General features: G+C 42.3%; 1 protein-coding gene across 2 annotated transcripts in view; it reads left to right on the top strand.

Annotated features, from left to right (window-relative positions):
• CDH17 (cadherin 17) overlaps nucleotides 1-19320 on the top strand; it is a 62725-nt gene that overhangs the window by 28773 nt on the left and 14632 nt on the right. For both annotated transcript variants that reach the window (XM_042923534.1, XM_042923533.1), the window contains exons 8-12: nucleotides 1919-2050; nucleotides 2359-2509; nucleotides 8421-8636; nucleotides 12395-12471; nucleotides 14386-14577. In XM_042923534.1, the coding sequence (XP_042779468.1) occupies nucleotides 1919-2050; nucleotides 2359-2509; nucleotides 8421-8636; nucleotides 12395-12471; nucleotides 14386-14577 (768 nt within the window). The remainder of the gene's footprint in view (nucleotides 1-1918; nucleotides 2051-2358; nucleotides 2510-8420; nucleotides 8637-12394; nucleotides 12472-14385; nucleotides 14578-19320) is intronic.

The following is a 19320-nucleotide window of genomic DNA, read 5'->3' as shown; positions in this document are numbered from 1 at the left end:
TCTATCCGATAGACTCATCCCATCAGAGACTGAGGGACAGACACAGGACTGGCTAAGAGTAGGAGTCAAGTCGGCAACCTGTACTCTTGGAGACCACCCTCCTGTGACTCCATCTCCTATATGTGCCTCTACTCTTCATTCAAATGTCCCCCTTCTTCCCACTTCTGTGGTTGGTGCTCTTACCCTGGGTCCCCTCCTACCTTAGATCCTGGAAATCCACCTTCAGGTCCACCCAGACCTGATATTTTCTGTAAGATCAGGGGGTTCCTTGACGTGAAAACTGTGGGTTAGTGAGAGAGCACTAGATTTTGAAGCAGATAACCAAAACCACATGCCTCCTCCATTATTTTAATGACTGATCATGAATAAGCCATTTAACTCCTCTGAGCCCCAGCTCCTCTTCAATAAAATGGGGATAATAATACCTCTCTTGTTGTTGTGAAGAGTAACCCAGCAACAGTATTTGTGAACATGGATAAAAGGTTTTAATATTATGAGTCTCAGTCTGTAGTTCCCCTAAGATATTTTTCTGAATGATGTTGTTAGGGGTCCTGGATTGGCCCATCCCATCATACCTATTGTCAATCTTAAAAGGATTTTTATTTATTGAAATATTGAATTAATGAACTTCACCTTCGGGGTGAAAAAAAAGAATGGAAGCAAGAGATATTCTGCTTTATCAGCTAAGAAAATGTGTCAGGACTCACAGCCATGCAAATTTCAGACTTGGGGCCTTTACTAAAGTCTTATTTATTATGTAGGTTATCCCCACAAGGACTTAGAAATGCTAAAAAGAGCACACGTGTTTGTTTGTTCTCAGGGCTGTCAATGTAAAGAAATTCGAGGTGCTGCACCTAATACCCAGGCCTGGGGAAAGTGCTTTGGGTGTCTTGAGACCCAGGAAGAAGAGTAGAGGGAACAGCTCAAGAGAAAAGAAGTCAGACTGAATTTTTAGGACACAAGGGAACCAAGAACCAAGAACATGGTCTTTGGCTTGACAGGAGGGTGGTGTTTAAACAGCTAACAAGGGGCAAGGGTGGTTCCTTGATACCCTTCCCAAGCTGGTCTGAGAGAATAGTTTAGTCTGGAAATTTCTCACAGCCATAGAGAAATTTCTGATAGCCATAGACATTGTGCCCTGGTTTCCTCACTTATAAAATGGGTATAATAGTCTCTACCTCTCCACCTCATGGGGCTCTTTGAAAATTTAATGAAATCGTACATAAGAGTGTTTAGAATTGTGTCTGGCATGTGGCAGATCCTCTGCAGGTGTTATTATAAGTATTAGAATGTCAGAGAGGCCAGGCTGTGTCTCTGGCAAGTTGACTGATCTTACCATTCAGTTTATTTTTTGCCAAGTTGTTTACGAACAACACTAGGAGTTGGCAGTTATTCTTGTCTTTGGAGTCTCTAAGACTAAATATTTAGGGGATGAATGTGCTTTGTTTATGTACTATTTGTCTTACTTAAATAATGGCATGGAGAAGAGTTTAGAGTGTCTCCTACTGCTTTTATCATCGCCATTGTTGAGTTTCAGAAACTTGTCCTATGTCATGGATTTGTTCTCAGATAGTACCAGCTGCAAAGTACATTTTGTTTCTTGAACTAATGTTTCATGGATATGAAGTCTCCATGGTCAGACCTCCAAAGGAGCAACCCACAAATTCTTTAAAGATTCACAAAGACCTGCTTTAGAGAAGAAAAACACCCCTGTGTGCTTTTTTTGAGCAATGTAACTTGGTAAAACAAGAAAACAAAAGGCTTAATTTTGGTTGAGTATGAAGTGGCTCTAGGAAAACACAGACATAAAAACAAGATCGTCAGAAATTTCAAATTGAAAACCGGAAAATTGTTTATCCCTTTCCGGTTCTCTTGGTCCTGATATATCTTTTCTCGCAATTCACTCTGGGCCCTGTAGGTGCAGTGGAATGAGCCAGGTGCACAATACTCCTTAGTTGAAAAGGAGAAGCTGTCAACTTTACCGTTTTCAATTGACCAGGAAGGAGGTATTTATGTGACTCAGCCCTTGGACCGTGAAGAAAAGGATTCGGTGAGTAAGTCTGGGAGGAGTTTCACAGATAGCAAGACGGAGTCCAGTGCCTACGGACAACTAAATGCAGAATCGATTTTACATAAAAACAACAACGACAACCAGAGCCCCAAACCGTGTTCTGGACCCCAGTATATTATTTCTCTCAAAGACATGAGAGCACACCCACAGATCCAACTCATTTCATTTTTTCTCGTCTTCCAGCTCTAAGTAAATTGAAAATAAAGGGGTAAATCCAAGCTGTTTCCTCTGCCTTTTAAAGGGGATGATGGAGGAGTCCTGTCTTAACACTGATCTTCCTGTTGTAGTATGTTTTTTATGCCGTGGCAAAGGATGAGATGGGAAAACCGCTTGCCTTCCCACTGCAAATTCGTGTAAAAGTGAAAGACATTAATGATAATCCACCTACATGTCCATCTGCGGTGACCGTATTTGAGGTCCAGGAGAATGAAGATATAGGTAAGAAAAGAGAGCTGTTCGAAGCTGTGTAACTCTTCACCATATATTACCTCTGTAAGCCCTTTCTCCTCTCTACCAGGTGGTGGGTGGGCAGGTAAGCCTGGTCGGGGATCGGTTGTCCATGTCTACACAGCGCAGAGATTGAATACACTTTGGACTCCCATAGGTACAGTATTTTGGCTCAAACGTATGTGGGTGGTGCTCCGAAACTGGAGCTTTTATGACTACGACCACCACTATATTGCTACTACTACTACCCATTTACTACTACCAACTACCCCTATTATCATAACCATTTATGGATGCCAGGATCCTGTATACATATATAAGTTTATCTCATGTACAAGGTTGTCCCATCAATTCTTATTTGCCCTTCTGACAATCTGATAAAATCTCGTCAAACTTGCTAAATGATTTAAATGATCATTTACATCCAATGTCAGATACCTTACAATAAGTAAGCACTACGAATGCAAGTTGGCTTTTGACCCTTGAATCTCCCTCTCTAGGAATCAAATAATTGTTCAGGAAGATGGTAGATGAAGCTCAAGTCCTACCTATTTTTGTCCTTTCGTTCTCAATTTGCTTTGTTTCTGTTCACTGTGTTGAATGATAGCTTTGGTTTTGTACAGAGGACAACTGCTAGGAGAACATTATGATGTCTGGGAGGTTTTTTTTTAGCTTTATTTATTTTTAGAGAGGAAGAGAAAGAGCACATGCATGGGAGGGGCAGGGAAAGAGGGGGAGAGAATCCCAAGCAGGCTCTGTGCTGTCAGCATGGAACCCAATGCGGAGCTAAAAATCACAAACCACAAGATCATGACCTGAGCTGAAACCAAGAGTTGGATGCTTAACTGACTGAGCCAACCCGGTACCCCTGATTTCTGGGAGTTTTAGGACTTCCCAGGATTTGGCACACTGCTTGTCTATTACCCCATGGTAATGAGCCCATTGGTTGAACAGGCTGGCATTTCTTTCTTTCTTTCTTTCTTTCTTTCTTTCTTTCTTTCTTTCTTTCTTTCTTTCTTTGTTTCTTTCTTTCTTCTTTCTTTCTTCTTTCTTTCTTTCTTTCTTTCTTTCTTTGTTTCTTTCTTTTCTTTTCTTTTCTTTTCTTTTTCTTCCTTTCTTTCTTCCTTTCTTTTTAATTTTATTTTTTTAATTTATATCCAAATTAGTTAGCATCTAGTGCAACAATGATTTCAGGAGTAGATTCCTTAATGTCCCTTACCCATTTAGCCCATCCCCCCTCCCCCAACCCATCCAGTAACCCTCAGTTTGTTCTCCATATTTAAGAGTCTCTTATGTTTTGTCCCCCTCCCTGTTTTTATATTATTTTTGCTCCCCTTCCATTATGTTCATCTGTTCTGTGTCTTAAAATCCTCATATGAGTGAAGTTATATGATATTTATCTTTCTCTGACTGACTAATTTCACTTAGCATAATACCCTCTAGTTTCATCCACATAGTTGCAAATGGCAAGATTTCATTCTTTTTGATTGCTGAGTAATACTCCATTGCATATATGTACCACATCTTCTTTATCCACTCATCCATCAAAGGACATTTGGGCTCTTTCCATACTTTGGTTATTGTTGATAGTGCTGCCATAAACATTGGGGTGCCTGTGTCCCTTCAAAACAGCATACCTGTATCCCTTGGATAAATACCTAGTAGTGCAATTGCTGGGTCATAGGGTAGTTCTATGTTTAATTTTTTGAGGAACCTCCACTGTTTTCCAGAGTGACTGCACCAGTTTGCATTCCCACCAGCAGTGCAAAAGAGATCCTCTTTCTCGGCATCCTTGCCAAAATCTGTTGTTGCCTGAGTTGTTAATGTTAGCCATTCTGACAGATGTAAGGTGGTATCTCATTGTGGTTTTGATTTGTATTTCCCTAAAAGATACTTTCTTTAAATTTTATTTATTGAAATAAAATTGTTGTTGCCTGAGTTGTTAATGTTAGCCATTCTGACAGGTGTAAGGTTGTATCTCATGGTGGTTTTGATTTGTATTTCCCTGATGATGAGTGATGTTGAGCAGTTTTTCATGTATCGGGTGGCCATCTGGATGTCTTCTTTGGAGAAGTGTCTATTCATGTCTTTTGCCCGTTTCTTCACTAGATTATTTGTTTTTTGGGTGTTGAGTTTGATAAGTTCTGTATAGATTTTGGATACTAACCCTTTATCCGATATGTCGCTTGCAAATACCTTCTCCCATTCCATCAGTTGCCTTTTGATTTTGCTGATTGTTTCCTTTGCTGTGCAGAAGGTTTTTATTTTGATGAAGTCCCAATAGTTCATTTTTGCTTTTGTTTCCCTGCCTCTGGAGAAATGTTGAGTAAGAAGTTGCTGCAGCCGAGGTCAAAGAGGTTTTTGCTTGCTTTCTTCTTGAGGATTTGGATGACTTCCTGTCTTACGTTTAGGTCTTTCATCCATTTTGAGTTTATTTTTGTGTATGGTGTAAGATAGTGGTCCAGGTTCATTTTTCTGCATGTCGCTCTCCAGTTTTCCCAGCACCATTTGCTGAAGAGACCATCTTTATCCCATTGGATATTCTTTCCCGCTTTGTCAAAGATTAGTTGGCCATACGTTTGTGGGTCCATTTCTCGGTTCTCTATTCTGTTCCATTGATCTGAGTGTCTGTTTTTGTGCCACAGGCTGGCATGTCTTGAAATGTTTTTGTCTGTTGTTTTGTGCAAGATTAGACTGCCACTCCTAGGGCCTTGCTGTCCTTGTAAGCAGACCCTCCTATACCTTGTGGACCTTCTTACCATTTTCTTTTGATCTTTCTACTCTTCTTGCTACACATTTTTGGCACAGTGGGTGCCGTTCTGGCAGCTTGATGAGTACTGCTCCTGTGGCTTATTTGCTCAATACTCATAGTTTTGTTTTGTTTTTTTTCTTTTCTTGCTGTCAGGAGTCCTATATAGATTACCTATTGTCTGCATGTTCTGCTCGGGTCCTCTTTTTTTCATTTATTCTAATTCTTGCTGCAGTAGGAAGGGTTAAATGACAGCTTGAAGGATTTTAGTTAATTATAAGGAAGAATCTTCCAACAGTGACAGTTGTGTAAGAATGAAATGTATTACAATAGCCAAGAAATATTTGTGGCATCGCCCTTTTTGAAAACCTCCCAAGTTTCTGGTCTGTGATGCTAAATGAAGGCAGAGGATCTTTGAAGAACTTTCCAGATGATCACTCAAGTTTCTTTGTTTAGGGCCTAACATTTAGTGTATTAGTTGTCTATTGCTACATAACAAATGTCCCCCAAACTTCACAGTTTCAAACAAATGTTTATTATATCAAAGTTTCTGTGAGTCAGGAATCAGAGTGTAGCTCAGTTGGGTACCTTTGATTCAGAGGGGAAGCTTGGGTGTGGGGGGCAGTGAGAGCTCGAAAAATGGTGACCAAGATGAAAGTCAGTATTTTTATAATCTAATCCCTGAGGTGACATCCATCATTTTACCATATTCCATTCATTAGAAGTGAGTCACTAGGCCCAACCCACATTCAAGAGGTGGGGGTTACACCAGGGCATTAATATGGGAGAGGTCATTGGGAACAATTTTAAAAGCTGCCTACCTTTGGGAAGAGGATAGTACTAGCTTTCTGAGACTGGTGAAGAACTCATTGTTGGTAGAATAAACTGTTCAGGGGCCCAGGGGATATTTGCTTCTCTAAAGGTGAGAATTTATTTTGTAGCTATATTTCACAAGGTGTCAAACAGTGGATGTAATGGGCCAGGAATTCTTATAAATCAGCACAGATTGAGTCTGTTCTCTATATTTAGCGTAAACAAAGATTTGGTATCTTTAGTGTCTTTTATTAGCCAAAATCTCATAGGACTCATGTCCCCAAGTTTTAGCAATGCCAATATTAATTCTGAAATCCCACTCGTTACCAAGTTCTATGTGCTCATACAGGAAATTTCGTTTCTCGTCAAAGGCCCACCTCCCTGCCCCACCGGCCTCAACTATTTCTGAGTGTCCCAAGAGATGCTGTATATACCTCTGAATCAATTCAGGCTGCCACCTGCTCCTGGCCTTTGTCACTCAGAGACATGGCCCTCCTTTTACTTCTGGCCCACCCAAAACATTCTCTGCTCCCACTAAGTAGCATCCTCTGCTGGAATTTCCCCAGTCACTGATGTTGATAGTCCTCATGGTGACTCTGACAGCTGGAATTTTCCTGTGGGGTGGGAGAAGAACAGTGTCCTCTGTGTTACACTTACTTGCTGAGAGGAAAGGTCCAAGACAGGGCTGCTCAGACCACAAAGGATCACAGAATTTAGTAAGATACTCTTTCATTCCAACACACATATTTTTAAGGGCAGATGTATGCCACAAAGGTGACTTGGTCATAATGGACTCAGAAATAGCAGCTACTGCCATATTAGATAAATATTTGCCTATGCCTTGTAGATCATAATGCCCCCTCCCCAGCCCATGAGACACATCTACATGTGTCTGGTTCCATTATAGACAAAACATGCATACTTCTCTACCTCTCCTGTCAAAAAAAAAAAATCCCTAAATTTCCACGTAAGTCAGTTGATGCAGATTGATTGGGGAAGGGGTGAAACTTAACTCCACAACTGGGATGTATTCAAATTTTAGCCCCAAGATGGAACTTTTACTGCATGTTGAGAAACCCACAGTTCTCGTTTCACAGGGCAAGACGATCCAGAACCTATTAGAACTCACTCAGAACTAGAGGGAGCAGTGAGTCATAGCCTCTGACTTCTGGAACTCCCTGGACCAAAACACTCACCAGCATAAAATACATGGGGCTATAAACTGCACCAAGGTGGGGGATGTGTGCCTGTTCTTTGCCCTGTGTTATCTTTGGGGTGGGGTCAGTCTCTGCAACCAATGCATAAAGTTGCTTAGAAGCAAGCCACAGTTGGCTCAGCCTTGTTTCGTTACACCATTTGTCTTGTCTATTAGTGTCCAAGGGGGGCCATAACAAATGACCACAAAGTTGGTGCCTTCAAACAACAGAAATGTATTCTCTCACAGTTCTGGAGGCTAGAAGTCTAAAATCAAGGTGCCAGCCATGAGAGAATTCTTTCTTGCCTCTTCTAGCTTCTGGTGGTTCCTGGCATTCCTTGACTGCTTAAGGCATCACTCTAGTCTTTGCCTCCTTCACGTGGCCACCTCCTCTGTGCGTGTCTTGTGTCTTCTCTTCTTCTAATAAGAACAGCAATCACTGGATTTAGCCTACTCTAAATTCAGGATGATTTCATCTCAAGATCCTTAACTAATTACATCTGCAAAGACTCTATTTCCAAATAAGGTCACATTTGAGGTTTCAGGTGGACATGAATTTTTGTAGGACACTATTTGTTATGGGCTGAATTGTGTCCCCCCTAAAACGCATATGGTGAAATCCTCAGTATGTCAAAGGGGAAATATTATTTAGAACTAGGTTCGTTAAAGAGGTAGTTAAGTTGAAATGCTTCCATTAGTGTGGGTCTTAATCTAATATGAATGGTGTCATTCTAAGAAGAGAAAATCTGGACTCGGACACGTACAGAGGACTGGCCATGTGAAGACATGGGAAGACGGCCATCTGGAAACCAAGGAGAGAAGTCTTAGAACCAACCAACCCTGCTAACATCTTGATCTCAGATCTTTAGCCTTCAGAAACTGTGAGAAAATAAAGTTCTGTTGCTAAATCTATCCAACCTGTGGTACTTTGTTACGCTGGCCCTGTCAGACTAATATACTGCTCGATGTACTACACTATGGAAAGAGTGAGAGGAACCAAATAAATCTAAGAACTTTAGTCTGCTACTCAAAGTTATTTACAGCACTTTCTAGGAAACTGCTTATCCACTAAAACCATTTTTAACAGATTAAATAGATTAAATAGAGTCTGTAATGGATGGATTCCCTTTATTCCTTCTCCACAGGTAGCAATATTGGGACTTTTATTGGCCATGACATGGATGAAGAAAATACTGCCAACAGTGTTTTAGAATACAAAATTGTGGATCAAATTCCCAAACTTCCCAAGGAAGGACTCTTCCTGGTCCAAACCTACTCGGGAGTGGTCCAGTTGGCTGGGCAGTCCTTGAAGAAGCAAGACACTCCGCAGTACAATTTGACAATAGAGGTGTCTGACAAAGGTTAGTATCATGTTCACTGTCAAAAGTGAAATACTGTTTTCCTTCCAGTTGCGATTTGTTAAGCTGCTCTAATGCCTGGGTGTATTACAGAATGCCATTTGAGAGTTCTTCCTTCCTTTATAAAACACACATGGAACATAGAGGGAGTTGGCCCAACATGGTAAAGGCCAGAGTTACAGTTCAGGCATCAGAACCATTAGACCACAATACAAACCTAACCTTGAATGGAGGAGAGAAGGAAAGAAGGCTGGTGGGAGTACCATAGAACATTAAGAGTAAAAAAAAAAGGAAAAAATGAAAAGTTGGCCAAGGTCATTGAGGAGTCCAAGGTTAGCCATCAAAAGAGTCTATGATCTCCTTGAACATGCCTGCCTTGGCATGCCTGCCTTGCTCGGTCACTGGCTGGGGCAGCCCATGGGAAGTGAGGCCTCAATGCAAATGTGCTGATGGATTTCAAAGCACAGCAGCGGGGCCATTGTCAATTAAGTTCCCTGTTGTTGGAAGTCAGCAAGGCACGTTCTCATGGCTGCTGTGATCACAAACCAGCCTGTTAATTGTATTTTTCTATTCTCCCTTTCAGACTCCAAGGACTCTATTGTATGAAAATGGGGGAGCAATACACTTGGGGGCGTTCTGTTTTCTCTCAGCTTCCAGTTGGCCATGTGACATCACCAGGAGACATTGTTCCTTATTCCCGTACAATTTCAAAGCAAGTGGTTCTTAATCTTTGTCGGTCCCAGGACCCTTTGAAACTCTGATGAAAATGGTGCATTCTCTAAGAAACGCACACATTTTCAGACAAGTGTGCATAGACATACAAAAACACATGTATTCATAGCCAGATTTATTTGAGGGGCACACACACTCCTAGGTTAAGAATCTTTCTTTGAGTTAACTAGCACCGAATGTCACACGACCAATAGTTCAGTAACTGTTGAGCTAGGAGTCATAGATTATATAGGTACAGAGAAGAAGAGAGCATCATTTGACACTACTCTTCACCTTTCCCCCTTTATATGGATATTGATATACTGAAGAGAATTAGGGTTCAATAGGCCTCTACTACAGGCTTTTTGGAAGTTAGTAATTTGGCAAATATTGAGGGCCTGATATATGTCTAGCATTATGTTAAGAGGTACAACAGAAGTGAGTATAATAAATCATCCCTTCCTATGATGAATTAACAGTTTCACGCCTTTAGCCATCCGTTCTTTTGGCAAATAGTTATTGAGCGCTTACCTTGCATAAGATACCATTCAAGGTACTGAAGATACATAGATGAATAAGACACAGTGTCTGTCCTCAAGGAGCATTTCATGATAAAGGAGATGGACATGTGAATAAATAAATTACAAGAAACATGCACAAGGTAGCCCATGAAGGAAATGAGTGACTCAGTGGAGGGAGAGGGCAGGTAAGGCTTTCTGGAAGGGGTTTCATTGAACTGAGTTTTGAAGGATGAATATGACAAGTTATAAAATAGTGCAGGGCTTATAGAGGAGAAGAAATTCCATCTGCAAATGCATTGAGACCTGAAGCAATTTGAGGCTGCAAGAGCATAAGGTGGAAATCAGATTACAAATTCTCTGTGTTCGTGAGTACATCTATATAGAAAATGTGGACCAGATCATGAAATATATTTATTCATAAATATATACGTGTGTATGTGTGTTGTTGGAATGAAACATTCAATTGTACACTACTCTAGCCTAGAGACTAGGCTTAATTAACATAGCTTTACATAAAATCCTGGCTCACTGTTGGCCCAACTTGAGGTTTGTGCAGAGCGAGGAGCCAGCAAATTCAGGTCCTGAGACCACCCCTCCTCCACCCTCCCTGCACCAGCCCCGCCCCCCACCACAATGCTAGCTATTCTTGTTGTCTGCAAATATTCCAGGGACTGACCCCAGCTTTAATCAGCATCCATCATTATAGTTCGAATGTTATTATTTCACAAGCCTGGCCTCATGTCCGGTGCTTTGAACACCATTTATGCCTGAGTGTTTGTCAGGATCCTAGCAGCAAACAGTTCCTCAAAAGGAATAACCAAGACGAATTTAAAGAAGGGGTTATTTGCAAAGGTTGAAGGCAAGGTTAAGGAAAAGCAATGGGAGGTGTGAAGCATAATAGACGGCCTGCCTTCCACGGAGGCGGAGGCGGGGTGGGAAGGGGCAAGGGAAGGGAACATTCCCGGAAGGAGCAAGACCTGTACTTGTACCTATAGGAGAGGCTGCTGGCAAAGGGGAACTGCCCCCGACTTCTGTCCTCCCACCCCTCCTCCCATCTCCTGTCACTGCTGCCATTGGCAGCACCCAGGGTGTCCGTCATGTAGTTAGTTTCTGAGGTCAGCCTCCCAGGGCACAGAGCAGGGTGAAGGGTGGAGAGCAGACAGAGAGAGCAAAGGGAGCACATGGATTTGAATCCTGGCTCAACCACTAGTTAGTGTGTGACCTCGGTTAGCTTATCTAGCTTTTCTATCCTGTGGTGTCCTCATTCGTGAACTAAATGAGAATGATGATAGTACTTAACGTCATGAAATTAGCCTGAAGATGAAATGAGTAATGCTGGTAAAGCACTGATACAGTGCTGAAGATTTGTGTTGGGATAAGAACCTCAGTTCTGTTGTTATTGACATTTCATTCATTCATTCATTCATCCATTCATTCATTCATTCATTTATATTTAAGAGAGAGAGTGCTCTCTAGTGCAAGTGGGGGAGAGGGGCAGAGGAAGAGAGAGAATCCCAAGCAGGCTCCACGCTCAGTGCAGAGCCTGACACGTGGCTCGATCCCATAACCCTGGGATCATGACTTGAGCCAAAATCAAAAGTTGGATGCTCAACCGACTGAGCCACCCAGGTGCCCAGTTATCAACATTTTATAGAAAAACTAACTGAGGCACAGAGTCCTTGAGTGACACACACCAAGCTCTTACACATCTGGTAAGTGACAGAGTCAGATTTTAACAGTGGGACTCCAGAGCCCTGAGTCTTAGCCATTATACAACATAATATATCATGGCTTAGAACCATGGGGACCCCAGAAAAGAAAGTTGTTCCTCACTCTGGATATTTCCCTGGGCACCCCATTCCCATCTGTATTCTGTGCTCCTCTTGGACCTAGGTTGAACCTGCTCTCTCTGACCAGATATTTGAATAGTCAAACCCACCCTCAAAGCCTGTGTTATTTCCCAAAGGGTTCCATGAGCTACCTCTGACCCCCCTCACCTCCTACAGGCTGGGTAGCCAGGCTTTTTGGAGAGGGCTAACTGTAACACTTCCTCCCTCATTTGGAGGAAAGGGAACAGGCACCCGACTTTCCCACCATAGAGGACAGAGAAGCAGGATGGTAAGTACTGGAAGTGTTCAGAGAAGGAAAGAAAGCTAGCTGGGCTACTCAGGGCAGGCTTTCTGGAAAGATAGTTTTGCACTAGGCTTTGAAGGCTACGGTTGGTTGCTTCACAGGAAAAAAACCCAAACTGTCTTGATCAGGACAAGCCTTACTGAGGAGGGGGCATATGTTCCATGTGCCTGGAACGCCCAGAGGAACTTCTTCCAGGGCTTTCTCCAGCCTCCTTTTGGTGACCTGCTTGTGGGTACAGGTGGGGAGCAGAGAATTCTGTTTCCACAAAAACTGCATGTCAGTAGCAGAATTCTGGCTGTGGCTGTCACTTGCCTTGCCAATGTTTTTCTTGCAGATTTCTAATTTTAACGCATGATTTCTAACGAAAAATTATTGTCATATGACTTTGCCTTTCAGATTTCAAAACCCTCTGTCACGTGGAGATCAATGTTATTGATATCAATGATCAGATCCCCATCTTTGAAAAATCAGATGTGAGTAGTTTTCATCTGTTTTTTCTTTATTTTGTTCATATTACTTGGCCCTTACTTCTGCGATAAAGACACTGTAAGTAGTTAGGAAAAATTCCAGACTTTAAAGGTAGCTTTAGGCAAACTGGTAACAAACCCAGACAACCATCCTCAGTGGAAATCTTCAGGGAACAATAGCATTCACTGTTATAGTATATAACAGCGTTTATAAACAGAATTTTATAAACTTCTACCAATGGCTCATTTCTTCCAAGGGCTTGCTTAAAAGCTGCACCCGCAATCTTTGTCAAATGGAATGGAGTTGAATGGCTAATTGCAATTTGTCATTATATATTGTGTGACAATAAATGGTCTCAGACCAGCATTTTTAGTCAAAAATGTGATGTTTGGAATATTGGCACTTTCCACTCCTTTTGCAATAATTGGGTAAGAGAAAGGAGAAGAAAAACTAACCTCTCGGTTAAGCTCAAGAAGGATGTGCTTAAGACATTTGCAAGAATTACGAAAATTGGTCAGAAAAAGCAGGAGAAAAAGGATCAGTAGAGAACGTCAAGAAAAATATTTCACATATTTTGATTTGGGCTTTAAACTTGGGGTGGTTTTACCACTGCTTCCCTTAAAAGGGATGTCTCTCTTTATTCTAGAGCAGAGGGAAGCCCATTTGACTAGATTGTTAGGTCATGTTTGAAGTCAGTTATGGGACGGTCGAGAGCCCTGTGATGATGATCACAAATCAAAATAGGGACAAGGCTGTGACAAAGAAAGGGAATTGATGTATGAGAGGGTTTGGGGCGGCAAGAGGTGTGACTGAATATAACTTGTGTAGCAGGCACTGGGGCTACACAAGCGTGGGGTAAGGAACCCCTTCCTTCTCAGTCTCCAGGAGCCCTTCCTTGTGTTGTGGTTTCCTTCTGGTCCATCTGGACAGTGCTTTCACACTGAGGACAAGAACACCCTGCTTTGAGAGTTGGAAATACAAAGTGGGCTCTTGAGAGAGTGAGTGGGCTTCTGTCATTGCCCCAGTCCTCCGCCTGGGCCCTGCCTATTACCATCTTTAAGATCATGATGCCGAGAGAGATGATCGGGGGATTTTCAGTGGACATGGTCTAGGCCAGTGAGTAAGAACACAGGCTTTGGAACTGGACAAGCATGGGCTTGAGTCCCAATTCTGTGACTCACTAGCTGTATGCTCTTGGGTGGGGTTTACCCTTCCAATCTTCTGTTTTTCTGTCAAATGGAAATGATAATATAGCTACTCAATGGAGTGTTTTATTGCTTATCTTTATTGAGTACTTATGTGCCAGGCATTCAGGGGGTTTACATGCTTTATCTCTCTCAATCCCCACAGCAAGCAGGAAGTAGGTCCTACTATTATTTTCATTAGACAGATGATCACCTGAGACGTAAGGAAATTAGATGACTTGCTTCCAGTCACCTGGCTCCCGAGTGGCAAGCCTAGGATTCATCCCCAGGCTGTTTGACTCCAAAGTTCAGGCTCTTACCCTCTATTCCTTGGTGGATTACAGATGAACTAAAATAACGTATGTAAAGTGCCTGCCACAATTTAGGTACTCAACACATAGTAGCTATTTATTTATATGATCACTAGTATAATAATTTCAGTTAGTAAACATATTGGATGTGAGAAGGGGAATCTATTTTAGAGTCCTACCAGTAGCTCTGAGACCTGTTTCTTGGTGCAATGGATATCAGTCTACAAGTATGACTGAAGTCAAAATCAACTGCACCAAATTTATCAGTAAGAAAACATGCTCGGTAAGTATTGATACAAACTATGACGTATGTTCATTGTGAAACCAAAGAGACAAATTTGCCCTTTGGCAACTGTGCTTGATGACAGAGGACATTCTCGTTTTCTTCTCCTATTTTTTTTTTTTTTTTTGTTGTTGTTGTTAGTATGGAAACCTGACTCTTGCTGAAGACACAGCCGTTGGGTCCACCATCTTGACCATCCGGGCCACAGACACTGATGAGCCATTTACTGGGAGTTCTAAAATCCTGTATCGTATTATACAGGGAGACAGTGAGGGGCAACTGGGGATTGACACAGATCCCCAAACCAACGCTGGATATGTCATAATTAAAAAGGTAAATAGCCCCGTTAGTGGAAGTTTTCTTTTTGATAAATCAAGTTACTTAGGACGGTGTAAGGATCTATGAGCAGAGGTAATGGATTAGCAGTGACCTTGCAGGTGTAGTGAGGGACTCCTAGAGCACTCAGTCATTCTCATCCACCGGAAAGACAGAAGGCCAAGATTCTAATTCTGCGTCTGTCACTAACTCAGCAAGTAACCTTTGTGGAGGGAGGGAGGGTTGCCATAGAAGATATATAAAATATAGGATAAATGATATTTTAGAATAAGGGTATCCCATGCAATATTTGGGACCTATTCATACTAAAAATAATGTTTGTTGTTTACCTGATATTCAAACTTAACTAGGTGTTCTATGTGTTTATTTGTTAAATCTTGGGAGTGGGGAGGTTTTGCTTAGGGCTTTACTTTGCAAGTATGGGATGTTAGACTGGATGAGCCCTATGAGCCCTTTAGGCCGTAGACCCTCTATTCTAATGTGTCATCCATAGATTCTTCTTTAATAATAGCTGGAAATTGGTATATCTCCTTCCAAGGTTTAATAGACAAGTTTATCCTTTCCTCCTATCCTTCCTGCCAACCCCCTACTTTCATCTTTTATGATATTGCTGAACTCACTGGCTCTCACTTTATCTTTCCTTCTGTAAGGACTGGGAAGTCTAGAGCCAAAGTCTAATTACCATAGTAGCTACTTCTTTGTACAGGATCTTCCCATCCCTTCTTCATTCTATTCCCATCCCGCAACTGACCTTTTTTCTCTATGGCTGCCTCATCTATGCTTTAGAGCATGTAAATAGTCTACCAGATGACTCAATAGGAAGCAGTACTCAGTGTCATCCAATATATTTGGAAATAAAAGGGATAAGAGTTACAGTGATAGTCTCTGTAGGTGTGGTTGAGTATTGAAGGTTTGCAGTGCAGTGTGCTAGAGGCTGCAAAAAATAAAAGGTGCTGGAGGAAAGTTTTGGACCAGAATAAAGGAAAGCTGAAGAGGAGGACAGAATAGAATGATGTCACAGAAAATGGATAGAAGCATGGGGAGGAAAGTGCTAGTGTTGAAGGGAGCCCTAAGGCAGAGTGTCAGGACTCTGATCCTATTATTACCATATACTTCACTTCTGACGAAGGGCCTCGTTGGGATCAAGCGGCAAGGTTTGTGTTTGGACCAACTCAAACCATTAGCATCCTGTCTCAGTCTGACATTTGGAAAAGATGATGTTATAACTACCCACCCCCCTCCTTCTTCATGGCTGTCTATGTGGAGAAGAACCACAGAAGGAACAGGCAAATGAAAGGACAGTTTTCAGAGTTGGCAGTGGGTGCTCCAGGAAGCGTGCTGACAGGGACAAACAGCTCCCAGTTTGTCCAGGACCAGAGCTCTTTGGAGATCTATGAGTAGAGGCCTGTCCATCTCAGTACGAGTAATTTCCACATGTCAACATTTCTTTGTGGTGGCTTTTGTGAACCAGCTTAAGTTAACTTGACCATTTGTGGCTATTGGGCACCTTTAGGGAGGTGTTGGTGACCCCGAATGATCAGTGGTGGGTGCAAGCTGTGAGTATCCTCCCACACAACCCTGGCGTGAGGAGGTACGTTACAATCACGCAGGCCTCTGACCTAAATCTTTGTCACATCCTTATTGTGTTTGTGGTTGTATTCCAAGTGTCTGGAATATTGCGTGGCGCATTGTAGAGTCTGATAAATATTGGTTGACTGAATAAATAACTGAAGTCTGCACCATATACACAAAAAGAATCATCCAGCTTGTGCTGTAGTCCTGTGAAGTCCCAGCTCTCCGTCCCTCAGGCACTGTGATGCCAGTATTCTCGTGAGAGGATTTGTCTGACTGTCCAAAGAAAGAGGATCCTAGACAGAACAGAACTGGAGTTCTAGAACTCGGAAGGGTATAGGCTGCTAGCCTAGCCAGATGCTCACACTGTTGTTCATGTGATGACTGAGAGATTATACCACATCTTAAACCAGACTACATGTCTTGGAGACCACTAATATCACCCCATCTCTTTGTAAGATCACTCTGCCAATTAACGAACCTTCTAGGGCTGCTTGAGGTAGTTGTGGCTCAAGGCCTGCAGTAGCTGCAGCGTGTATCTCTGATTAAGATCTTTTAAATGCTAAGCAACAGCTCACCCTAAGGTGTAGATTCTGGGTTTAGGATATACCAAATGTTAACCAATAGCCCTTAGGATGTATGTATTCACTATAACAGATGTGTGTATTTATACTGTTCTTAGTGTTTTAAGTAAATTAGACCCTGTAATGTGGTTACTTGTGTGTGTCTTAGGCTTCTAATTCCATATCCATTAAGCTGCTAGGGGAGTACCATTGCTTTTGAACCATCGTGTCAATCATCTTTTAACGTTTAAAACTAGTTGAAAAAACGGGGCACCTGGGTGGCTCAGTCGGTTAAGCGTCCGGCTTCAGCTCAGGTCACGATCTCGCGGTCCGTGAGTTCGAGCCCCGTGTCGGGCTCTGGGCTGATGGCTCAGAGCCGGGAGCCTGCGTCCAATTCTGTGTCTCCCTCTCTCTCTGCCCCTTCCCCTATTCATGCTCTGTTTCTCTCTGTCTCAAAACTAAATAAACTTAAAAAAAAAAAGCTGCTGAGGATTCAACTCAGTTAAAAAAAAACTAGTTGAAAAAATTATGGTCAAAAATACATCGCATAAAATCTATCCTTTAAAATTTTATAGTGCACCTTACCTATATGCACACGGTTGTATAGCATATCTCTAGATCTCTTTCATCGTGCATGAATGGAGCTGTGCATTCCTTGAACAGGAGCTCCCCATTTCCCCAACCCTCCAGCTCCTGGCAACCACCATTCTACTTTCCATTTCTGTAAATTTGACTATTCCAGGTAGCTCCTTTAAGCGAAATCATATAGTATTTATCCTTCTGTGACTGGCTTAGTTCCCTTAGCTTAATGTTCTCAGGGTTCTTCCATGCTGTAGCATATGACAGGATTTTCCTCTTTTTTCAAAAAGCTGCATAATTTTTCATTGTGCACAATGGGTCTCTTGACTTGGCTTTGCAGGCACCTCCCTGTGTTATGAAAGATGATACAGAGGGTTTGATAAGGCTTGTCTCTCTCTGATTAAGTTCTGCTGATTATCGTTTGCTAATTTAGCATCTTTCATTTCTAATTTTTTCCCTGGAAGATGTGGGTCAGTGTTTTTCCTGGTGTGAAAGTTAAGCACACTGATCAATAGCAGGCTGCTCCTTTCTCATTTGGTCTTCCATTCAGTAAGTGTTTAAGCACTGACGTCCTCTCGTTACCGGTCTCCCTGTTGGGTGTGGGTACCCTCACATGGCTGCTTCTGCAGTTATTTTCCTAAAACACAAATCTGACCTTGTCAGTCTTGTGCGTAATGCTTCTCTTTGCTCCTCAAGGATAAAGTTCCAGCTCTTTAGCTGGACACACAGTCTCCCCTCTCATCTTTTTCTACTCTCAGTCTCACATGTTCTTTCGGGATAACACAGGCTTCTTCCCATTTGCAGACATGGTGTCTCGTGTTTTTATCCCCCACTTCTGGGGGCGGCAGTGATGGGGTGGGAAATCCAGGGAGGCCATGTAGGACCCATTTGGTGAGAGGATAGGATGCCCGTCCTCTGTCTGAGCACATGGAGAGCTGAGCTGCCTGCATGAGCTTGGACTTGGCTGGACCAGCAAGAAACAGAGTACATCCTTTGTCCACATTGTAGGCTTGCTCTGGGGCTGTTCTATCTGCCAGGATTTCTCTGTTTGATGCCCCTGTCTTCATCCCCTGAGATAAGGAATGGGTCCCTGGGAGTCAGAAGCTCTAGCTTGCACCCCACCCTCAGGTGGGGAGCTCTATCAGATCACTTGGAGGTGATCAAAAAATCATTATGGGGCCATGGCCTGCAGATAGGGCGTGCTTATCTCTGTAAACATCCTCTCTTTTACATATTGTCTAGCTTACAAAATTTTATAACCTGTATGTTATATCCTGTCAATTGCTTCTTATTTTCTATCTCAAATGACCTTGAGTCTTCAGACATAATCCTTTCTCTTCCATATGAACAATCTTTCTATCATCCTTTCTATTGCACTAGAAATTGTGTTGTGATGTTGTGTGTGTTTGTGTGTGCATAGAGGAGAGGGGTTTCTGAAGAGTGGGAATTTTCCCCAGAATCTCTTTTCTACTGGGGCTCTCAAGAGCCCAAGAGGGACCAAGTCCTTCTCATCTTTATATTTCTTGACTGATAACACAATGGATACTGCATGCCAAGGAAGAGTGGAGAAACAAAGGTGAATATAACACAATTCCTCCTCTCAGAGAGCTTATGCTCAGTAAAGATCTAAAATAGATAACCAAACAATGAGATTCCTGAGGCAGGTACTGTGAGATTACAGAGGATGTGGAGCCCGTCCATCTGGGGATAGCCGGTGGGGACTGGGAAAGCTGATGTGGAGAGGACAACATTGACATTGAGCCAAGTCCTGACTGAGGGAGAGAACTTTTTCGGATGTTAGGGAAGGGCAGGCCAAGCTAATGTGATGGTGTGTCAAATCCTCCATGAGTTTTTCTCTTCCTTGATCTTAGCCAAAAGGCCAAGAAGTGATGAGTTTTTCTCTTCCTGAATGGATATTACCATTACTGTTTAACTGATGAGCAACTGACATAAACCAAAGTTAAAAGACTGACAGCTCACCAGAGGTCCTGGGTCCTATAGGCCTGGGAGAGTGAACAAAACAGTG

Source organism: Panthera leo, chromosome F2 (assembly GCF_018350215.1).
Source record: "Panthera leo isolate Ple1 chromosome F2, P.leo_Ple1_pat1.1, whole genome shotgun sequence".
Taxonomy (NCBI): domain Eukaryota; kingdom Metazoa; phylum Chordata; class Mammalia; order Carnivora; family Felidae; genus Panthera; species Panthera leo.
Note: the sequence above shows the minus strand (reverse complement) of the source record. Positions and strands in the feature narration are given on the sequence as shown.